This window comes from Leucopleurus acutus (genome assembly GCF_964270905.1).
Source record: "Leucopleurus acutus genome assembly, chromosome: 3".
Classification (NCBI taxonomy): domain Eukaryota; kingdom Metazoa; phylum Chordata; class Mammalia; order Artiodactyla; family Delphinidae; genus Leucopleurus; species Leucopleurus acutus.
In genome coordinates this window covers 11,680,159-11,698,808 of record NC_139145.1, presented here as the reverse complement: position 1 = coordinate 11,698,808, position 18,650 = coordinate 11,680,159, and the positions used below count along the sequence as shown (strand labels likewise).

The following is an 18,650-nucleotide window of genomic DNA, read 5'->3' as shown; positions in this document are numbered from 1 at the left end:
AGAGTTGGGACAGCAGAGTTTGGAAGGGTAGGTAGAAGTCCAGCTGGTGGAAAAGGGAGATGTGGCTGGTATTGGGGGCCGTTAGGGTTAGGTCGCAGGCACCAAGAATCCACAGGTGTCGCTCATAGTGGCACTGGCTTTATTGTCTGTCTGAAGGGAGCCTGGAAGGGTCGCCTGCTGAGGAGCAATGGGGGCAGGAGCTACAGGGGAGCTGTATGGCCATGGCCTTAGGTGGTGGGCATCCGGGGTGCCTCAGCCTGTGAGTGCCCATAGGCGTCACCAGTACAGCCATTGGGGGCAGTTGGCGCTGATCCTTTCTTGCAAGGCACGGGGCAGGCGGTGGCCACATGCCCAACTTGCTTGAGGCCAGGGCGCTCCATCTTGTGCTCCAGAAGCATGTGGTTCTGCGGCGGGAGCCCCACGCAGGCCCTGAGAGATGGTCACGGCTCAGCGGGGCCAGATCCCAAGACTGCCCTGCAGTCCCTAGGCTCTGTGCACAGCCCCGCCAGTGGACATCTGGGCCATAGGTGGGGATCCCCAAGGTCGGGGCACACCTGAGGATATTCTCGATGCAGCTGCGCTGGCGGAAGAGCGCGTTGACCACTGGGCTGCCCGGTGGTGCAAGCGGTGCCTTGAACAGGAAGCCAAGCAGCGACAGCACCGGGTGGAAGCTCTGCGGCTCCGGGTCGATGTCGGTGCAGAAGCTCACACGCTGGCACAGTTCAGTCAGCAGGGCCAGGTCCAGCATGATGGGCGCGGCCAGGAGTGAGTCCTGTGGGGCCAGCGGGTCAGGAGGTGGGCCGGGCTGGTGGGCAGCCCCACTCCTGCCCCCTCTTGCCCCACACCTCGCACGTGTTGTGCAGCACCAGCGTGTTGGTACCGCCCAGCATCAGCTCCGATGTGTACTCATCCAGGGCACGCTTGCTGTCACCCACGTATGGCACGTACTTGATGACCACCTGGGGGGCGGCACGAGGTCACACGGGTCCCTGCCCTTCTCTGTGGGGAGCACCGCCCCATCCCACCCCACCACACCCCCGCCCCTTGCCGTGTCTGCGCCCCACGCACGCAGTGGTCGGGCTCTTCGCCCGGCGAGTAGAGCACTGGGTTGCTGTGCACCATGTCGTCTACCACGCTGCTCTTCGACACCTCCTTGGAGCGGAACTGTGGCGGCGCCGACAGGTTCTGCCCGTCGTTGTTGCCCAGGTGGTTGTAGCTCACGATGGACATGGTCTGCGGGGGCAAGGAGACCCGTGGCAGCTGCAGGCCCCGCAGCACACAAGCCCACCCCTCGGGGTCCACGCCCCCCCATACTGAGCTGAGCAGCCCCCCAGGCCCACACACCTTGAGGCCAGAGCCAATAAGGAAGTCCACGAGCACGGACTTGACCTTGGTCTGCCCCGACTTGAAGTCGTCTCCACCCACAAAGACACGGCGCTGCCATGCAAGCTCGAGGGCACCAGGCACCAGCGTGTTCTGTGGGGACCCATTGAGGAAGGCGCAGCCCTCCAAGATGCTGGCCACGGCAAAGAGGGTGGAGGGCGACACTTCCAGGCCCAGCTGCGGGCAGAAGCGAGCAGTCAGCACAGAGAAGTCCTTGGGGGCTGGCCCCGAGCCTACCCCACCCCTTGGGCGCGCCCACCTGGATGGTGCGCAGCAGGTTCTCAGCGGTGTCATTGAGGCCCGGGACCACTTCGCAGAAGCGCTCCGTGTTCGCTGTCCACAGCACGATGACTTTGTCCAGCCCGGCGCTGGACCGGAAGTCGCGGATGTCCCTACGGATCTGCTCCAGCTGGGGGAGGGGGGGGATGGAGGGGCAGGAGGTTGTACAGGCTCCCCCGACCTCTGGAGGCCTGGGCCACTCAGTTCCCCAAGTGCAAAGTGGGACCTGGACCCTCGGGATGGAAGCATGGGGACAAAAGAGGGGTAACAGGTGGTGGGGAGGGAGGACAAGTGGCAGGGGTAATGGACGCGGGGTGGGGCTGCACCTGCTGCGCGCGCGTGCCCGGGATTACGTTGTCGGCGCGCGCGCTCTGGTTAGCTGCGATGAACTCGGGGATGTAGACGGAGGGCCGCGGGCGCAGGGCCTCCATGTGCGGCCACAGTTGCTCCTGCAGCCCCCAATCCAGTACCTGCGCGCGCCGCATCGCCTCCGCCAGGTTCAGCGACGATATGTCCCAGCCTGGGGGGGACCCTCAAGCTCGGCCCGGCCCCAATCCTGGGCCCCTCTAGGCCTCGCCTCCCACACCACCCCCGACCCAGGGCCCCGCCCACCGTCGAACACGATGTCGTCGGGTGCCACCATGGGCAGCAGCGAGCTGAAGGGCACGAACACCTCCTGGCCCTCGGCGTCCAGACCCAGGCTAACAGTGCCCGCCTGCGTCAGCGAGCCGTAGTAGTTGGCCTCCTGGGTTGGGGGGGTGGGCAGAGGGGGCTGAGTGAAGGGTGGGCGTGGCGTGGGCCACGAGCTGGCCAGGACCCCTATCGGCACCCTCAAGCCCCGCCCTACTTTGGGGCACCTCCCCATGGCGCTCCAAGCCGGGGCGGAAGCCGCTCCGCTCCTGAGGTCCCACCCCGAAGCCCTCCCACACCTTAGGCTCCGCCCCCGCAAGACCCCTGAGGAGTTCCCCCCGCCCACCCGCGGAAGCCCCTCCCCGGAGTCAGCCCACAGCCAGAAACCCTGCCCACTGCGGGCCCACTCCTCCGTCGAGCCCCTCCCCCTCCGCATGGATTCCTGCGAAGCTTTCTCTCCGACCGAGCCTCGCCCGACCCCCCACCTTGCGGCCGGTGCGCGTGGGCCAGGACAGGCGCAGTCGGTTGGCCAGCACGGCAGCGGTCAGCGTGGAGCCGTTGTTCCCGCCCCAGCCGACGAGCATGACCCCGAGCCGGGGCACCTGCCGGGCGGTCCGGAAGGTGAAGCGCGTGGACGTGGGGTGCACCTGAGGGCGGGCAGCTCGGTGAGCCGCGGGGCCGCAGGCCCCTCCCGCCTCACTGCACGGCGGGAGTCGCAGAAGTTGGGCAGTTCCCGCTCCCTCCCGGCTCCCTGGTTCCCCCAGTCCCATGGCCCGCCCGGTCGGTCCCTCGCTTACCTTGAGGACGCCGCCCTCGCGGCTGACGCACGTCGTCCGGTACTCATACTGCGCCTCGATGGCCTCGGGGCTGTAGACCACGTCGGGGCTCTCGACCACGAACTCACTTGCGGCCTCCATCGCGACGAGCTGGGGGCACGGGGTTGCCAGGAGGTCAGAGGGGACCCGAGAACCGGCCGGGCCAAGCCGACTTCGGTCCCCGGGGAGCCTGCACCCCTCCTGGGGCGGCACTCACCGGCGCGGAGTCGGCTGGCACAGCAGGGGACAGCTAGGGCTCCGGACGCGCGAACTCCAGAGAAAAGAGCCGCGGCCCCACCCCCGCCCCGCCCCTCGCTCCGCCCGCGCAGGGGAGGAGGGGCGCTCGCGAGGGGGAGGGCGCGCACCGGCTGTGGGGCTTGGGTTCGAGGCCCTTTTGCCCGGAGCTTCCGCGGCTATCTGGTCCCCGGCCCGGCAATCACGTGGGCCGCAGCCACCCCCCACCCCCATCTCCCGCCGCCCCGGCCCTAGCTCGGCGCGCGTGATTAACTTAGGGCCCGCGGCCGCTTATTCCCATTTTACAAAAGAGGACTTTAAGGCTGTAAGTGAGCGCCAGGCCCCAACCACAAGGCAGGAGGTGGGGCTAGGCTAGGAAGCTCATTCTTTGCGTGAGGGGGACCAGGGGGCGCGTCTCTGGAGAAACTGAGGCACGGGACACTGAGGCAGAAGACTAAGTCAGGATTCGAATTTCAACGCGAGACGCTCCTCCAGCCCAGGCTGCCTCCTCCTCCCACTTCCTGAGCAGCAGCACCCACCAGGCACTCCACCCCCACAGGGCTCGCATGGAGCGGGGGTGGCTGCGAGTCCTCGAGTTCTCGGTGTCCTCACCTATAGCAGGAGGGCTTGATAGGGCCGGGCTGGAGTGGGGGCAGGGGGAGAGACTGTTCTGTGGGGAAGGGAGGGAAGCGGATGGGCAGGGCAGAGGTGGCCAGCTGGGAGGAGCTAGGCCTGCAAAGCACTGAGCCCCTCTAAGCGCCCAGTGATAAAGGAGCGTGGGAACTCGGCAGGCGGGCGGGGGCGGCTCACCCAGGAACTTTCCAAAACAAGCGGCCTCCTCCGGCTGGAAAGTTTCCACCACTGGAGCTGGCCCAAAAGGTGGATCGTTGGGAACGTTTGCAGGAAACTTGGTCAGAGCCTGGCCTTGGGGAGTGGGGGCTCGAAGACTCTGGTCCAGGCTTTGCCCTCAAGGGGCCCCAGTGTAGGGGATTCAGAAGTGGACTTGGGGCACTCCCAGCCAGAGGGACCTAAGAGGCAGGGGTGGGCAGGGCAGACTGCTTGGAGGAGGTGGCTGCTGGAAGGGGTCTTGAGATAACCAGACATCTCCTATCAACGATTTGAAGAGCAGCTGCCCGGACAAAAACCTGGGGGACTGGTTTCAGGGGCAGATGAAACGGGGCTGGGTGTGAGGGAGAGGGAGGCAGTCTGGGGACCAGGGCAGACCCTCAGGGCTGGGGACAGAGAAGTCTTTATAATAAATATTTGGCTTTTGTCCCCAGTTCCTGGCTGGAGATTGAGTTCAGTCACCAATGGCCAGGGGCTTCCCTGGTGGTCCAGTGGTTAGGACTCCGCCCTTCCACTGCAGGGGACGAGGGTTAGATCCCTGGTCGCGGAACTAAAATCCCGCGTGCTGTGTGGTGCGGCCAAAAATTAGAAAAAAAAATCACCGACGGCCAGCGATTTACTCAATCATGCCTATGTAATGGAACCTCTGTAAAAAGAACCCCTAAACAACAGGATTCGGGGGAACACATGGAGGTGCTGGGAGGGTGGCCCACCTGGAGGAGTCATGGCAGCCCTGCACCATTCCCCACACCCTGCTCTTGGCTTCTCCTCCATTCGGCTGTTGAAGTGTTTTCCTCAGCACTGTGAGCCATTCTAGCAACTCACCAAACCTCTGAGGGGGCGGGAGGGAACCCCTGATTTATAGCGGGTTGGTCAGAAGTCTGGGTGGCCAGGGACTTGTGGCAGGTGTCTGAAGTGGGGGCCTGAGCCCCTTCACCTGTGGGGTCTGATGCCAGACCTGATAATGGAACTGTTGGACCTCCAGTTGGTGTCGGAGAATCTACGGGAGGCTGTGCCTTCAGGCTGTGTGTGATGTCACAGGAATGGGTACAGAAAGGTCCCCAAAGACCCAGCCCTGGGAAACCCCAGCACTCACAGGACAACCTGTGGGAGGTGCTGGCAGGAGGGTGGTGGGGGCAGAGTGGACCCGGGCAGGATCCCTGGAGGGTCAGTGTTGGGGCAGCTGGGAGGGACGTGGCTGCTTTGATTCCAAGCCGTCAGTTGGTGCTGTAAGGCCATTGTGGGGACCGCCTGGGTGTGTGACACGGGCTGAGTGTGCTGCCTGGCGGTGAGCAGTGAGCGACTGGAGACCCCCGATCCCACCAGACCGCAGGCTTCCGAGGGCAAGGGCAGAGCTGTTGAGGTCACTGCTGGGTGCCAGCGCCCAGATGGAGCCCGGTGCACAGGAGGGGCCACAGGATCTGGGTGCAGGATGTTCTTGTCTGGCAAGTGGCAGGGGCCGGTGGGTGACCCCAAGCCCCTTGGCCACAGTGCAGGTCGTGAGGGTGGGAAGACCCTGCTGGGCCCCTGAGGGACTGGACTCAGGTGCCGTCGGCTCGGGAAAGGATGGTCAGGGAACCGCCTGCGGCCATGGTGCCACGGGGCAGCGTGGGGGCCGTGGGGGAGGCGGGTAGGCAACGCAAGGCTGAGGCGCGGGAGGCCGAAGGAGGCAGGTGTCGGCCCTGGGCCCGGGGCTGTGGCGGCAGGGACATTGTTACCCCTTAGAACAGCACGGACAGGCCGCCTGGGGAGCAGGGTACATTCTGCCCCACAGGGCCTGCCTGACCTCCCCTCCCGCGCCCCTCAGATTCCTGGGCCGCCTCAGAACTCAGGCCAAGGCCACTGGCCAGCAGGGCCACCAGAGAGGCTAAGGCCCACAGTCCCTGACCCCTGGACCCCTTTAATCCTGGTCTTATTCTTTGTTTTTCCTTCCTAAAATAAACATTCGCCCCCACTGTGTCCTTGGAGGGTAGAACCTGCCCCCTGCCTTCTCCTCACCTAGAACAAGGGGCAAGGATGGCCATCCGGCTGGTGTCCTGAGCCAGTGGGGCTCCACTGGGCCTTGGTGTCCGTGTCCCCATGGGGGGGAGGCAAGGGGACCCCCCCACCCCAGCGTGTGGCCCGGGAGGAATAATCAAGCAGTGCCGTTACTCATTGCCGTTTCATCAGTCAGTCACAGCTTGTTACCCCAAATAAGGGCACTCCCTTTGCCCCATGTGGCCCCCCTACTGGGGGCTTTGGCCCTGTGGGAGCCCCGGGGACCCCCTGCTTGGCCCAGCCCACCCTGCACACTCCACGGGGGCACTGCCCTTCTCATACACCGGCCATGGCTCCCCGCTGCTTCCACCTCCCATCTCTTGACATTTCTCACCCATGACCAGGCTGTCTGGCCTCCTGCTCTGGCACCTACCTGCAGGGCCCTCCACCTCAGCTCAGCCCTCCACCTGCCCGCCTCATTCCTGGGCAGTGGCTCTGGCAGTACTAGCCTGTGCCCTGCCCATCACCATGCCTCCTCACCCCAGCCCACCCCAACACAGAACCAGCCGCCTGCCCCCAGGGAATGACACATACACTTCCAGCTTGGGCCGACAGGTTCAGTTCAGTGAAATTTATTATAGGTTGAAAAAAATCAGCATTCACCTGTTTAGTGTACAAAAAGGACACTAGTTCTTTTAAGAAAATATTAGGAAACTAAAGATGCAGATGCCTTTCAATTGTAACATTTTGGCAAAAGTGAAAAGTTCTTGTAAACACCAACTCCATGGCTCAAAAGTTTTTCTCCACAGTACAATATTAAAAGGAAAAAAAAAAAAAAACAGTATCAATAAGTTAGACCATATTTAATCAGCTAGAACTTTTGTCCATCAACCCCCAAAGCACAAAACTTTTCTTAGCTTCATGATTCCTTAAAAGGAGAAAATAAACAACAACAATAAAAAACAATGAGGAGGAGGAAATTGAACTGAGAGTCCCTTGAACTGGATCCCAGGGCAGAGGGCCGCTCGGCCCTCCGGGGTGGGGCCTCCTGGAGTGCTCCCATTTCACCTGAGTCTGCACGTCCAGGCTGAGCACAAGATGGCTCTCGGGGGAACCTGGGGTCCCAGGGTCTGCTCAGCCCTTCCCCCTCTCCATCCCAAATGAGAAACAAAACAACAGCTGTTGAAACAGAAAGGATCAGCATCCTCGGCACTCCAGGGGTCCCACAGAGACTCTGGGGCGGGGTGGGCACAATGCAGGCGTGCCTGCTCTTTGGGAAGCCATTAGGAGACACCGCCACAGCTCAGAAAACTAGACGTGTCTACGTGAGCATTTCCGCTCTCCCTTGCTACGGCTCCCGGCAGCACCTCCGCCCCCCGTGACCTCTGGGCTGTGGGCTGCAACCACCCCCATGACCTTCCCCAGTTGTGGCTTCGCTGAACACGGCTTTGAATTCATGTGAACGCTCGCTTTAGACCCCACCGCGCCCGGGGGTCCCTCACACACAAACACGCACGCCCCCTGACGCCCTGGGGGACATTAGACTAGGCACAGTGACTAAGCAGCAATTGGGGTGTCCTCGGACCAGCACCCCCAAAATGGGTGGATCCGGCGCCTTTTCCGAGCTCACTCTTCCCCCCGACCCCCCCGCCCCCGGCTCTATCGACCCCCCAGCCCCTCCCTGAGTGCAAACCCCGTGGCAGCTCTGCAAAGACGACCCCAGGACCCACAAGTGGGCTGAGGGGCGGGGCGAGATCAACAGCATGGAGACCACTTGGTCTCAACAGTGCGAAACGAAGAGCAGCAGCAAAGGGGAGAATTGAGAAGACAGTAAAATAAAATCCGACACTGCTGCCGCAGAGCGCGGGCTACAAGCACAGAAACTCCCAGTGACCCCTGACAGCTGAGGGCCTGGAATAGCAGGGCGGGCCTGGTGGCTCCCAGCAGCTGCTCCTGGACCAGCTGGAGTTTTCCAAATAGAGCTGCGGGGGTCGCATTGCCCTGCCCACCCTCTTAGAGCCAGGGAGAGGCTGTGTGTGAGGGAGACCAGCGTGGGAGAGGAACCCCTGCCCGCCCACCACGGGTTCTCTCCTGGGAGCCCTGGAGCTCGCAGAAACAACGCCGAACTTCCCGAGCATCTGTAATACTGTAGAAAGGACACAGGGCAGCGCCTAGACCCTGGGCGTCCAAGGAGGGGAGGCACAGGTTTAGAAAAAAGATGCTTTCTCTTTCGTATAAAAATAGACTCAAGTCTCATAAGCAGTAGCTAAAAGTGGCTGTCTTTGTATAAAACTAGAAAAGGCAGGCAGGCAGGCCGGCCTTGGAGTCTTTCACTGATAGGAAGCTGAAGCCCCTGGGGGGCGGGGGGGGGGCTGGCGAGGAGGTGGGCTTCTTGGGGAGCCCATCTGGGTGGGGAGGCTGCTCAGGAGGTGTGTGGGGCCCCGGGGGAGGTGGACACCCCACCTGGGTCTGTGTGACCTGTGGGCGCCAGGGCTGCAGGGACTCCCCTGAAAGCCGGCGTTCCTGGCTCAGATGAATGCGTCTTCCTCACGTTTATTTTTCCAAATAAATCTCTTGTTTCCTCATCTTCAGCTCCCCCTCGCCCCCAGCTCCCCCACCATCCAGAACGGTCAGCCCGGTGAGGTGAGCTGGCCTGGCTGGCTGGGTGGGGCCTCCTGCCCTGTGGCCTTGAGCTAAGGCCAGGCCTGCAGCTGCCGCTGGTCGTACTCAGCGATGAGCCTCTTGATGTGGGCCAGCTTGCTGTGCAGGTACTCGCAGCGGTGCTTCTCCTGGCTGTAGTTGGTGTTGGTCTGTAAGAGAGCGGCCGGGCTGACACTCGCCCACACGGCCAAGGCTGAGAGCCCAACCCGAACTCGAGCTGCCCCGCTTGGCTGCCCCAGGTTCCCACTCGCCCTGCTTGCGGCCTGAACTCTCCATGCCGTGACGGGGACCCCTGCTCTGCCCCTCGGCTCCACCCTGGGAAACCGTCACAGCCAGGGTGAGAGGCTGAGGCAAGATAGGTCATGAAGCTTCCACGCTGGGCTGGGGCCTGGCTGGCAGGGAGCCGCCCTGGCACATGTGGCCCTCAGGAACGTGAGCTGCTGTTGTGGAACCACATCGCAGGAGACTCTCAGGGAGCCCAAGGCTGGGAGGCGGAAAGGACCTGGGGCTGTGCCCATCAAACACTGGGAGAGCGGGGGTGGGGGCTGCACCCAAGCTCATACGACAGGCTCAGCTCCTCAGCTGTGACCAGGGGCGGGGGCTACTCCGAGGGCCTGAGACCAGCCCAGTGAGGCCCTTCCTCCCTCCCTCCTCTCCCAGACTTTGGCGCCACTCATCTTGAAACAGCTTCTGACCCCACCCCACCTACCCCAACAAAGGGATGGAGACTCACCTTCTTGATTTTTCGATATTCCTGTAAAATCTGCCCACGAGTAGTCTGGAGGAAAAACAAAAGAGAAAGCGAACAATGCATTACCTGCAGGACACCCCAACTGAATGTCCCCTTCTCCCTGATAACCTGCGACCTGCAAGGTCACCGCATGCTGGGGGACAGTGGCCTCAGCATGGCGTGATGGCGTGAGGAAGCACAGAGGAGGGGCAGGGGGCAGGCTGGGGGATGAGCAGGGCAGGAGGTGGGGGAGGAAGCTGGGCCAGGGGAGCGAGGGGCAGGCGCCCAGCCTCAGGGACAAGCATGAGGCCACGCGGTAGGAGGGGCGGGCTGGTCAGAGCCTCTGGAGGAGGCAAAGAGCAGATGGGACGGCCCCCTTCCCTCGCACCCAGCTGGCCTGTGCACCGCTCAAGGCCAAGCGCAGAGGCCCCCTGACCACCTGGGGAGTGTCCCTGTGGGGCCTGCAGGGAGGAGGGAGGACAGAGATGCCCTGGGGATTTTCTGTCCTACACCCTCAGAGGCCCCATTTCTCTGCCCCAATCACGAGCCATCTCCTCTGGAAACCCAAGTGGCCTCCACCAGGGGTGATGGACCCCAACACCACGATTAATCAGGGCTGGCCCTGCAGTCAGGTAACCAGCGCTGAAAGGTGGCACAAGGGGGAGGGCTGGCGTCCCAGGGCTGGTGACCAAGCCCCCTGCAGTGAGCTCCCATATGGGATGGCTTGGGGAACCCAGGTGCCCTTGGCCAGAGGAAGAGGGTTGGGGCGGGGGAACCCCAAGGACCCTCTATCCCCTCCCACCCCCCACTGTGTCTGTGACAGCTCTGATGGGCCGTGGGGTGTGGCCTGGCCAGCCCCTCCTGGCTGGGGGACTGAGAATTCTCGTGTGACGTGGGTAGCGGGCTGCAGAGGGGACCCCAGGCGCTCTCAGAGGTGGGGACACAGGCACCCCAGCCCGCTGCTCCCCGCTGTCTCCACTGCTCGGAACACCGCCCCCGCCCCCGTGGGTCGTCTCCCACCTGCGGAGTCGGTCACAACCGGCCCCACTGCTGAGGACGCTGAGCTCCAGGGACAGGCCTAAACCACTTGGGGAGTGGGAAGGAGGGGCGAGCAGGGCCCTCGGCCCAGAACATGCCCGAGGATGCCAGCTCCGGACAGAGCCGTTGGACGTGCGTGGGCAGGGCTCTACCTCGTACTCCTCGGAGCCCTGGGAGAGCTGCCGGAGCTGGGCATCGAGCTGCGTGAAGCGCCGTGTGATCTGCTCGATGCGGGCGTGCAGGTCTCGGTACTCGCTATACTCAGCATTGAAGTCGTTTTTGTAGCTCTGGCGCTGCTCCGAGGAGGAGATAGTGGCGTATTTTCTGGAGAGACCAGAGAGAGGGGCAGGAGGGGCTCAGGGGGCGGCAGGAGAGAGCCTGGAAGTGCCCACAGCCTTGCGGCCGGCCCCACCCAGGAAGCAGCCCTGACCTCGCGCAGACTGGGCCAGGAATTCACACACATGGCCTGGGGTCAGCTCTGCCTCTGCTAACGTGCAGGGCAGGGGCCGGGAGGGGAGAGGCACAGCCGGCAAGGGAAGTACTCACAGCAAGTAGTCGGGAGTCTCCGAGGTCGACGTGGGAACACTTGAGCTGCTGCAGGTCCCATTTAAACCTACAAAGAGCAAACGCATAACTCCTGAGTCCACAGCTCGTGTGTCCACGGTGAGATCCTCAGAAGGTTGATGCCTTGTTGTCTGAAGGCCCTGGAGGGGACGCTGCGTGCAGAGGATTGCTGAGGCCACGTAGCGGGAGCCAGGACCGGCAAAGGAGGCATGAGCACTGGGCAAGTGCTGTCTGGCTACCTCGGGGGTCCAGCTGCAGCCAGGAGTGCCCTCAGCCCGTGGGAGAAGTGGCGAGGCAGCATGGTGTGTGTCCCCAAAGCACAGCCGTGCAGAGATGGCATCGTGGGTACGTTTTCAGCAAGCACCCCAAAGGATGGATTCATTGCAGGGCAAAGCCTGGGCAACTCGTCCAGAGCCTCTGCCGCCTCCGCTGACCTCGTGTAAAAGAGCACTAAGCTGAAAACCGGTGACCCCTGGATAATCGAGTCCCAGGGGTATCCCGGGCTCCAGCCCTACAGGACAAAGACAGACGGCCACCAGGGACAGCCCTGGCTCCTGTCCACACCTCTCCCCGTGGATGGAGCTGCAGGCTCTGCAGGCGCCGGTCCCGGGTCTGAGCCACCCCCTCTCCCCATCCTCCCGTTCCTCACACCAGAGATGGGACTTCAGGATCAGAGGGGCAGCCCCGGAACAGGGCTGGGCTGGTGGCTTGCGAGGCCAGGGACTGTGACACAAGACTGTCCACAGGGCTCGAGGCCTGCCCGGGCTGCAGTCGACCAAAGCTACAGTCCGGTCCTCTTCCCCTGGGAAACTGTTCCAGCTGGCCTCCCCCTCCCCACAACTGAGAAGCAATTTGATCGCTTTGAAGCACATCCTCAGTGCTTATTTCTGTGCCTCTCTCAGAGGAAAGCAGCCCCCCCAGTGGATCAGCAGTTTGCTGAGCCCTCCTGTGGTTTTATACTCCAGCGCGAGGTGCAATTCCCACCAATGGATGGAGCCCACCCCCACCTGGTGTCACCTTTGAAGAGGCTGTGGCCTCCCCAGAATGCAGCCCAACAGGCACATACATGAGGGTTTAGTCTACACTCCCACCACCCACACCCCACACACGACAGGCCTCCTGGGGTGTTCCGCCTTGAGGCTTAGGGTCAGGCTGACCTGGCACCCAAGACACTGTTGGGGTCCAGCCTGTGGCAAACCTTTGTGGTCCCCACTCCTGCTCCGGCACTGGCTGCGTGAGGCTGTCGCTTGGCTGCCCCTGCACCAGCCGAGCTGGTTCCCACACCCATGTGTCCCCTCTACTAGCTTCTCCTGTGCCTCCCCAGGGCAGGGGGTGCAGGGACATGTCTGCGAGTTCACCCTGCAGGACCCAGGTCTGGGTGCCAATGAGAGAGGGTGCCCCCAATTCCACACAGGGGTCAGTGGGCCTGAGCTTGGCCTGGCTGAGCCCAAGCCCTCCACCCAGCACGCCAGCCTGCCCAGGAAGGCACCCTCTGGCCACAGGAGGGATCCACAGCCTGAGCAAGAGTCGGGGGCAGGCACGAGGGTGGGCGTAGGACCCAGGAGTGGGCCTACGACATAGGGGGATGAAGATGGCCAGAGGGGGGCCTCAAGAGTGGGGGCCACAGGGAGGCTGAGCTGAGCCACCTGCCTGACAGGTGGAGGCCGCCACACCTGTCAGGGTCAGAGGCGATCACAGGGCAGGGCTGGGACTGTGTCAGGCAGGGCCAGACTAGGGGGACAGTGTCACGCAGAAGGGTGGGTTAAACAGATGCCCATCCCTCTGCTCCACAGGACATAAGGGCGAGGAAGCTTCCTCAGGGGCTGACCTGGAGCGCTCCAGCGAGGCTGGGGGAGCATTCAGAGAACAACGCTATTGTTAACAGTGGGTGGGTAGCTCCTGCCTGCACATGCCCCCAACCCAGGAAGGAGTCACAACACATGTTACAGCAGGGGGGGTGTGTGGTGTGGTGTGGTGTGGTGTGGTGTGGTGTGGTGTGTGTGTGTGTGTGTGTGTGTGTGTGTGTGTGTGTGTTGGGAGCTTGGGGACAACATGTTACAGCAGGGGTGTGTGTGGTGTGTGTGTGGTGTGTGTTGTGTGTGTTGGGAGCTTGGGGGGGGCTTTGCACCCACCTATTACCACTATCATTTGAGCCGCCTGAGAGACGGCTTACGGTGGATCACTTGGCGCCAGACCCGGCTTCTGGTGCCTCAGTTACCCTTTTCCTTTTCCTTGGGGCCTCTACTCCCTGCGTTGCCTGACCCCAAATGTCACTTTCTTACCTCGGCTTGGGGAGGAGCTGCCTGGAGCTGACGCACACCGGGCAGGACCCAAAGCCATCTGAGCCCTGCGTGTGGGCCGGCCTGGGCAGCATCTTCCTGGCCCCATCTGATGCCCGGCCCCACAGTGCTCCTGCCCAGGGCCCTGCCAGAAGCACACGGCATCCGCTTCTGCCATCAGGGGCAGAATGCGCTGCCCGGCTGCTCAGCAGTTTGCTGAGTGATGTCTCTGTGACCCTGTGTGATGTCTCCTCCCGTGAGCCTGTCTCCCTGAGGAGGAGCCGGATCAGATGGCGTGTGCTCAGGAAACCGGGTCGCCTTCTCCCCTGCGGCCCACCCACAGGTGCTAGGAAGCCTAGCGTGCAACAGGGTTGAGGAATACCAGGGGACTTGACGGAACTGCGAAGTCCGACTTCACCGGACCAACCCTGCTCTTCCAGGACCTGCCCTCCAGCCACAGAGGGAGGGGCTGGCAAGCCCGTGAAGGATAGGTGAGGACAAATTTAAAAGCCTTAAGGAGAAGTGGCTCCACCCCATCCAGGAATGCCCCCTGCTGGGAACCCTCCTGAGGAAATCGTCAGAAAGCTGCAGCAGGTGACGAGGCCCCGTGGCTGCGCCTGTTGCCAGGACATGCTAATAAGGTTAAATTACATGAAAGGAAATTCACAATGGAGTCCGTATTGCTAAGAGAGCGCTCTAAAAATGGAACCAAGAGGCCATTAAGGAAGTGTGACTTGTGCACGTCTCAGCCTAGATGGAATCTGACCTTCTGACCCGATGAAGTCATCTGCCAGAAACTTGTGACAGCCTATCTACTCATCAGACCCCCTACCCTAAAAACACTCGTGACACTGTCTACTTTACTGGACCCCTAACCTAAAACAAATATTTTCTGACTTGCGTCAGAGCTACACCATCCTCACCAGGCAAGCGTGGCTTTTGTCTTTATAAGCCCGACTCTTTCTCCTCCTCAGAACACTCTTTCGCGCTCACCTGAATCTATGTCTCCCGAACTGTAATTTTTAAGACCTCAAATACACGATTTTCTTATTTGCAGCCTCCTGAATTATTCTTGGGGTTGACAGTAGCCACAAGGGGTGCTCGGCTCAGGTGCCTAGGGCTATAACTGGAGGCGGGGTGGCTCTGGGGGACATGACCCCAGCCCCACCGCCATCCTAGCCCATCCATGCGCCTCCGCAGTGCCTCGGGCCTGAGAAAGTTTCCCTGCTCAGCACATGGCCCTGGGCAGCCTTGCACCCGTCATCCTGCTGAGGGTCTCTCCACTGCCAGCTTCCCCACAGGCTGCAACTGCAAGACCGTGTTCTGGCTCTTACCTTCTGTTGTTCTATGGACAGTCTCCCACCTCCTTCTGGGCCCACCTCCCAAACCCTTTCTCCACAGGCTGAAATGTTCGCCTAGCAGGCCACACCAGGTCCCTGGTGATCCAGGGGCTGCCCACCTCCCTCTCCACCAGGCCCTGCCCCCCACTGCCTTCCCTGAGCCCCAGTCCCGCCCCGTTCTCTCTCTGTGTCTGGGGCCTCCCCGCAGCCAGAGCTGGGCCCTGGAACTGTTGCTCTCCCTGTGTGATGTCTCCTCCCGTGAGCCTCAGCTCCATCAGGCTCCAAGCCCCTGGTCCCCAGAGCTGGCCTGGCACACACAGGACTGCAAGAGGCTCTCAGCATAACAATGCCAGGGCAGTCACAGACGAGCTGGTGCGAGGACACAGGAGGCAAAGAGGCCTCATGTGCAGGCTGAGCCGAAGTGGGGGCTCGTGGGCAGCCCTCTCGGCACTCTGTGGAGTGAGGGTGGTGGGCATGGGGCCGGTGCTCAGGCTCCTGGCGACACCCTCCTGCAGAGCCCCTGCCCCTAGGCCTGCCTCTTGGCACCTACCCGGGGCGACTGGTGGGGCTCCAAGGGGGCCCGACATCTGGTCTGGCGGCCGGGGCCGGTGCCTGTCCTCAGCCGCCCTCTCCTTGTCTTTGTGCTTCTTGGATTTCTTCTTGGACTTGCCGTGCAAGGAGGCGCCGTGGGGCCTGCTGGGCTGGGCACAGTCCGTCAGCAGGGGCAGGCTGAGGCACTCAGTAGGTGCCGGGGCGGCCACTTCCCCACGCTCGCAATCCCGGCCGCTGTGGCCCAGGTCGTTGCTGACGTCGGCCAGGGGGTCGTGGGCCCGTGGTGGCTCCAGCCGCAGGGGCAGGTGGGCGTCTGTACCAGCCAGTGGGCCCGGGGTGGGAAGCAGGGCCTCACGGCCGTGGGGCACACTCAGTTTCCCGTTGACTGCAGGCTGACCTCTCTGAGCGAAGTGCGATATCCTGGGTTTCTTGTTGGCCAGAGGGTCGATGAAATCAGGAGGCTGTGGCCGTTTCTGGGAAGGAAAGGAGACAATTTCAGAGGGGAGTCTGTGCCTAGAGTTACTGGGGAGAGGCTGGGCACCGCAGGCCCGGAGGAAACCCAGTGCCCACACGTGAGGCCCACGTTGACCACATGGGGGCGCGCGAACACTAGCGAGGCCCAGGATGCCCAGGGTCTCAGCTCTCAGCTGGGCCCAGAGGCCACCAGAGCGGAGGAAGGGCGCTGGGTCATTAGTGGACCTGGTTGCAGACCAGAAGGGCCACCTCTGGGAACTGGTCTAAAACACCACTGTGCTCAGCATCTTCCCTGGACGATGGGAAGAGTGACAGAGCCAAATCTGAGTGACACAGGGCAGCCCCACAGGACAGGACCAACACCTCCAGGCCCCTGACTACTTGGATCCCCATGGCAACCCTGTGACATGGTGCAGGCTTCATCCCCATTTCACAGACAAGAACACTGAGGCCTGTGAGGCAAGGCCAGACCCCAGGAATGGAGCCAGGATCAGACCAGGTGGCCCAGGACCAGGGAAGCAGCGGTAGGGAGAAAGAAGGCAGATGGGCAACCCGGGATCAGAGGGAAGCAGTGGGGACGCAAGTGAAATGAGGCCCTCTGTTCTCCACAACGGCCCTACAGCCACGGGGAGGCTGTAAGGGTCATGGGCCTAGGCTGGGTGCCTCCAGGGCAGAGGAGGAAGAGGGAGAAGAGGGGCTGGCCTCTCCCAAGCAGGGATGGAGACGTGGGACTCATAAGTCAGAGCATGCAGGTGGGTGGGGAGAGCTTTCACCAAACAGCTCAAGCAACGGTGAGGCGGGTATTGCTGAAGATCAAGCCCCCAACAGCAAGGCCCCCCCAAATGCCCTTCCCAACTACTGACTAACATGGCCGTGGCCACTGCTCATAGGACCCCACTGCGCCCTGGCTGGTTTTCCAACAGCCCTAGGAGGCAGGAGCTCCCACCACACACAGAAAGCAGGAGGCTCAGTGTGGTTCAGCAGCCTGCCCTCCCTCGGCCACATACCCACAGGTAAACCAAGGAACCATAACCAAGTCCCAGGCCCAGGACACCCAACCCCCAGCCAGCTGTTCACTCATTCAAGAAAGCTTGCCAGCCCTGAGCCGAAAGCCCAACAGGCTCCGTGGGAACCAAGGCCAGGTCAGGCCCACTGGCTCTGGTGAGACCCACCCTCCCTCCCCACCACGCTCCTACCTGAGGGGGTGAGGCTGAGCTCCCATGCTCGCCCGGAGGACTGTTGGCCGCAAGGTCCCCAGGGAGGCCGCCTGAGCTCTGTGGCTGGCACAACTTCCTGCAAAGGAGAAGCAGGGTGGGTTGGAGGGATCCTCAGCAGTGCCCTGTGGGGCGCACACACGCCCACCTGTCCCTGCACTGACACCACGCTGTCCCATTCACGCCCAGGGATTTGGGGAGGGCCTGACTCCAGAGCAGAGCCAGAGCAGGGCCGAGTGTGATGGGTACACCAGGGCCCGGCAGGCAGAGAGCAGCCTGAGCACATTCCACCCTGGGTTTATCCACAGCTGCCCTGTGGCCAAGGTCACAGCCTCACTGCCAGGAGGACTGTCCCGTTGGGTGTTCTGCGCCCAGAGAAGGGTCAGATGACCTCCCACTCATCTAGACTCCCATTACCATGGAGACCAAGGACCCATATAAAACTGACCAGACACTCAAGATCCATGCTGTGTCCCCAGGGGAGCTGCTGTCACTGGGGTGCTGGTCCTCACTTTTAAAAACAACTGTCATCCTAATAAACAACACTCACTGCAGAAACAGAGAACACAGAAGAGGACTGAGATGCCCTGGTCTGTGGTGGGAGGGCCTTCCAGATTCAGCGCCCATCGTCCTGGGAGCCCAGGCACAGCACCTCCAGGGATGGCAGGGGTGGCCACCAGTCCGGCGGGACGCGAGCACAACAATGTAGCCAAGGAAGAGAGAAGAAACACCCCAATGCCTGACACACAAATGGAGGCCCCCGACAGTCACCCCGGCTCGGCGGGGGGGGAGGGGGCTCTCCGCTTAGCCTCCTGCACTCCCGGAGACTGTGCGCTTCATGGGAGCCCAGGCAGCTGGCCAGGTGTTGGGAGTGGTGCCGAGGGCCCTCCACGCCCTGCAGGGAAGCTGAGCTGAGGTCCAGGGCCATGTCTGCGCTGCTCTAACCAGTGACAAGCAGAGCCCAGCCCCTGACCAACAGCCACACTCTAGACAACTGCTGCTGTCCCCTCCACGGTGGCCTGAAATGCAAGCAGAGCCACAGGAAAAGGGCCCGAAACATGCAGGCACTTGGGGCAACACAATCCATGAGGCTGAGGGCAACTCTGCTGCTCCAGCCACGTGGAAGCAACCAGAGCTTTCGGTTAAAGACAGAGAACCAGGTATTTACATCCACTCTCTTTCAAGCCCCCACTAAAAAGGCATAAAAGAGAAAGGGAAGAAGAGAGCAATGAGGGGGCTTCCCTGGTGGCGCCGTGGTTAAGAATCCCGCCTGCTAATGCAGGGGACACGGGTTCCAGCCCTGGTCCGGGAGGATCCCACATGCCGCAGAGCAACTAGGCCCGTGCGCCACAGCTACTGAGCCCACGTGTCACAACTACTGAAGCCCACATGCCTAGAGCCCATGCTCTGCAACAAGAGAAGCCACCGCAGTGAGAAGCCTGCGCACCGCAACGAAGAGTAGCCCCCGCTCGCCACAACTAAAGAAAGCCCACATGCAGCAACGAAGACCCAACGCAGCCAAAAATAAATAAAATACATTTATTTAAAAAAAGAGAGAGAGAGAAATGAGAGAAATGAGAGAAATGATATTCAATGCAGAAGTACAAGTGGTGACTGTCCTATAGGATCCAAGA

General features: G+C 62.0%; 2 protein-coding genes across 2 annotated transcripts in view; both read right to left on the bottom strand.

Moving 5' to 3' along the window:
- Positions 1-195: 195 nt before the first annotated feature.
- On the bottom strand, positions 196-3,218 carry ISYNA1 (inositol-3-phosphate synthase 1). Its single transcript, XM_082835882.1, has 10 exons — positions 3,090-3,218; positions 2,778-2,939; positions 2,275-2,407; positions 1,989-2,182; positions 1,643-1,792; positions 1,345-1,560; positions 1,069-1,233; positions 846-959; positions 555-772; positions 196-429 (listed from the first exon to the last, which is right to left on the bottom strand). The coding sequence occupies exons 1-10, from the start codon at positions 3,207-3,209 to the stop codon at positions 228-230; spliced, it is 1,674 nt and encodes a 557-aa protein (XP_082692008.1). The 5' UTR covers positions 3,210-3,218; the 3' UTR covers positions 196-227.
- A 5,352-nt stretch (positions 3,219-8,570) lies between these two features.
- Positions 8,571-18,650, bottom strand: part of ELL (elongation factor for RNA polymerase II) — a 79,627-nt gene continuing 69,547 nt past the window's right edge. Inside the window, exons 7-12 of the mRNA XM_082836978.1 lie at positions 16,999-17,095; positions 15,327-15,801; positions 11,140-11,206; positions 10,746-10,917; positions 9,559-9,603; positions 8,571-8,974 (exon numbers count right to left, since the gene is read on the bottom strand). Coding sequence (XP_082693104.1) covers positions 8,858-8,974; positions 9,559-9,603; positions 10,746-10,917; positions 11,140-11,206; positions 15,327-15,801; positions 16,999-17,095 — 973 coding nt within the window. The 3' untranslated portion in view covers positions 8,571-8,857. The remainder of the gene's footprint in view (positions 8,975-9,558; positions 9,604-10,745; positions 10,918-11,139; positions 11,207-15,326; positions 15,802-16,998; positions 17,096-18,650) is intronic.